At 41.5% G+C, this 2,710-nt stretch overlaps 1 protein-coding gene across 1 annotated transcript in view; it reads right to left on the reverse strand.

Annotated features, from left to right (window-relative positions):
- The window catches only part of IL5RA (interleukin 5 receptor, alpha), a 32,515-nt gene that overhangs the window by 19,459 nt on the left and 10,346 nt on the right, over nt 1–2,710 (reverse strand). The window contains exon 7 of the mRNA XM_008583388.1: nt 403–541. Within this exon, the coding sequence (XP_008581610.1) occupies nt 403–541 (139 nt within the window). The remainder of the gene's footprint in view (nt 1–402; nt 542–2,710) is intronic.

A 2,710-nucleotide genomic window follows, 5' to 3' on the forward strand; every position in this document is an offset into this window, starting at 1 on the left:
GTGCCAATTTGCTGATCATAATATTATTGTATAATAAATTTGCAAGATTGGGGGAAACTGGGTGAAATGGACATGGGACCTCTCTTTATTATTTCTTACAACAGCATGGGAATCTACAATTATCTCAAATTTAAAACTTTAATCTGAAAAATTGGATAGAAGGAGAAACAGAAAATATGAGGGGGGAAGTAGGCACGAGGACTGGAAAGGGGTCCTGCCAGGGGGAAGCCTGGACACTTAAGCTTCACTGGCTGCAAGGCAAATCCTTCTCTGGGTGGATAATCAAGCATAGCAGAGATGTGATACCATTTCAAGACCCACAGCGAATGTGTGTACTTTCTAGGATTATCTGTTTTGACCATGAGTAAGGTGCCTGCTTTAAAATAAACAGGAGATACTCACCCACATAAATAGGTTGACTCCACTCACTCCAGAGCCCCTTCACTCTGCATGCGGGGCTCACTGCTGCTCTCACTTGAATGGAATACTTAGAAATATCATCAATTATTGAGATGAATGTATTGATTGTCCTTTTTTCTGTCTACATGGGAAAAAAAAATTAGCATTATTAGACTCTCTAGACATATGACTTATGCCAGAATGGGAGGTCATACATAGATAATGTGGCTCATTGTTCAGTGAGCAATTTAAAATCAATAGGACACATATTGATTAGTTTCTTCTACACTGTTTCAATGTGGATAATGTTTTGGCAGTCACCCTCAAGGGAAAGCTGTCTTGTAACCAAAATAAATAAAATAGACAGTTGTAAGATCTAGATGATCCAATGTGCGCCCAATTGACGTTTCCAGATTGAAAGACTTAAGTGGCCTATACCAGAGTGCATAGTCACCCCGCCTTGTCCCACCATAGTATGGAGTCACTGTACTAAACAATAGCACACGGTTTCCATCATAGTCAGCAAGTGTCAGAAAACGATGGCCTGCTGCCTGATTTTGTAGGGCCTGCAAACTAAGAATGATTCATGTATTTTTAAATAGTTGAAAAAATCAAAAGAACAATATTTCATGATACATCAAAATGATACGAAATTGAAATTTCGGTGTCCGCAAATAAAGCTTACTGGAACACAGCCACACCCATCAGTTTATGGTAGTTTTTATTGTACGACAGCAGAGCTAAGTAATTGAGGCAGAGACTATATCCTGCAAAGCCTCTCTGGCCCTTTACAAAAAGCTTGAAGATCCTAGATACCCAGGAATGTTTCAAACAACCAGAGCCAGGGGGTTAGGAATGAGGGGGTGCATTAGAAATAGAAAGAGCTGTGACCTTGAATCTAGGATGGGTGGGCTTTAAATCTGAGCTCTACCTCCAACTAACTGCAGTGCAAGTTCCTTGATCTATCTGAGCCTCAGTTTTCTCAGCTGTAAAATAGAACAACAACATCTAAGTCATAGATTATTGAGTTAACAGGAATTACCCTTTTAAAGCCCAAGCTTAAGGATATGATACATTGAGTCATATGAAAATTGCCAATATTCAACCCATTTTTTGCCTTGCAAACCAGCAATTTTGGATGGTTCAATTTAATATGTGCTCAAAAATGCTAGTTTGTTGCAGGCGACTATCATTACTACTAGATGGTCCAGTGTTGAAATGAGGCTGTTTTCTCACAAATGAGCCCTTCTTTTCCCTGCACTGTTCAGGGTCACCACCACCCAGTCAATCGCCTGTGGCCCAAACCAGAGACGTGCCCCTGACGTCTGCATCTTACACACCCCCTGAATATGTTTCTCCCTTCCTCACCCCTCCTTGACGGTTGCCCGTTTTAGCTGTCATTATCTTTTGCTTGGATTACTGTAGTAGCCATTGACTGATATCCCTATGTCCATGTGGCCCCCCTACCTACATCCAGCCTTCATGGTGCTACCAAAATTATTCTTCTCCTCTGCAGATGTGGTCATGTTTCTCCATTATGTAAAACTCTTCTGTGGCTTCCAGTGCCTATGGCCAAGGTTTTAAAAACAGAAACCATATCTTTATTTTCTTAACAATATCTTACAGAGCCACTCTGGGAGAAGTCGTGATGTAGGATGTAAAGTTATGATTCCAGTGTTGGTCCTTACATCCAGGCTGACTGAACTGCTGCCACTTGGCTAAAGGAACCATGCTCTCCCAAGCCTTTGAGTTACTCTTTTTCCTTACACCCCCGCTATTCAAAATGTGGTTGGTGGGCTGGTACAGGTCAGGAACTGTTTGTTACTGGTCTGTGATGAGGTATATACAGAAATTGAGACTACATTTTAGAGACTTTGATGCAATCTGACACTGTCCTGCATCTAAGCACATGATCAGTGGGCTTGTATTTTATATCTTTGGCTATATTTGATTTTTCCAGCAAATCATTTTTTATTATATTTTACAAAAGCACCAATCTATGGTGGATTCAAGATTGGAAAACAACAAAACTACAACAACAATAACAAAAGAAAGCAGTCCTTCACTGTAGGTGTTTTGGGAAGCACCCAAAATGAGAAAGTCCTTCTCCTCTTCTCTTACCAGGCAAGTTTCTATTCATCCTTCCAGATTCCATTCAGTTCCTCTCTGAGGACCCCCAGCAGGCTGCTTTGCCTACCCCCGCCTTTCTCACCCCCATGGCTCTTACTGTGGTAGGCAACCCTGAGGCCGGGTGAGTGTGTCCTCTAGACCTGGCCCCTCGACAGCAGAAATAGGGTCTTATTTATCTTTA

This window comes from Galeopterus variegatus, unplaced genomic scaffold, assembly GCF_000696425.1.
Source record: "Galeopterus variegatus unplaced genomic scaffold, G_variegatus-3.0.2 Scaffold2899, whole genome shotgun sequence".
Taxonomy (NCBI): domain Eukaryota; kingdom Metazoa; phylum Chordata; class Mammalia; order Dermoptera; family Cynocephalidae; genus Galeopterus; species Galeopterus variegatus.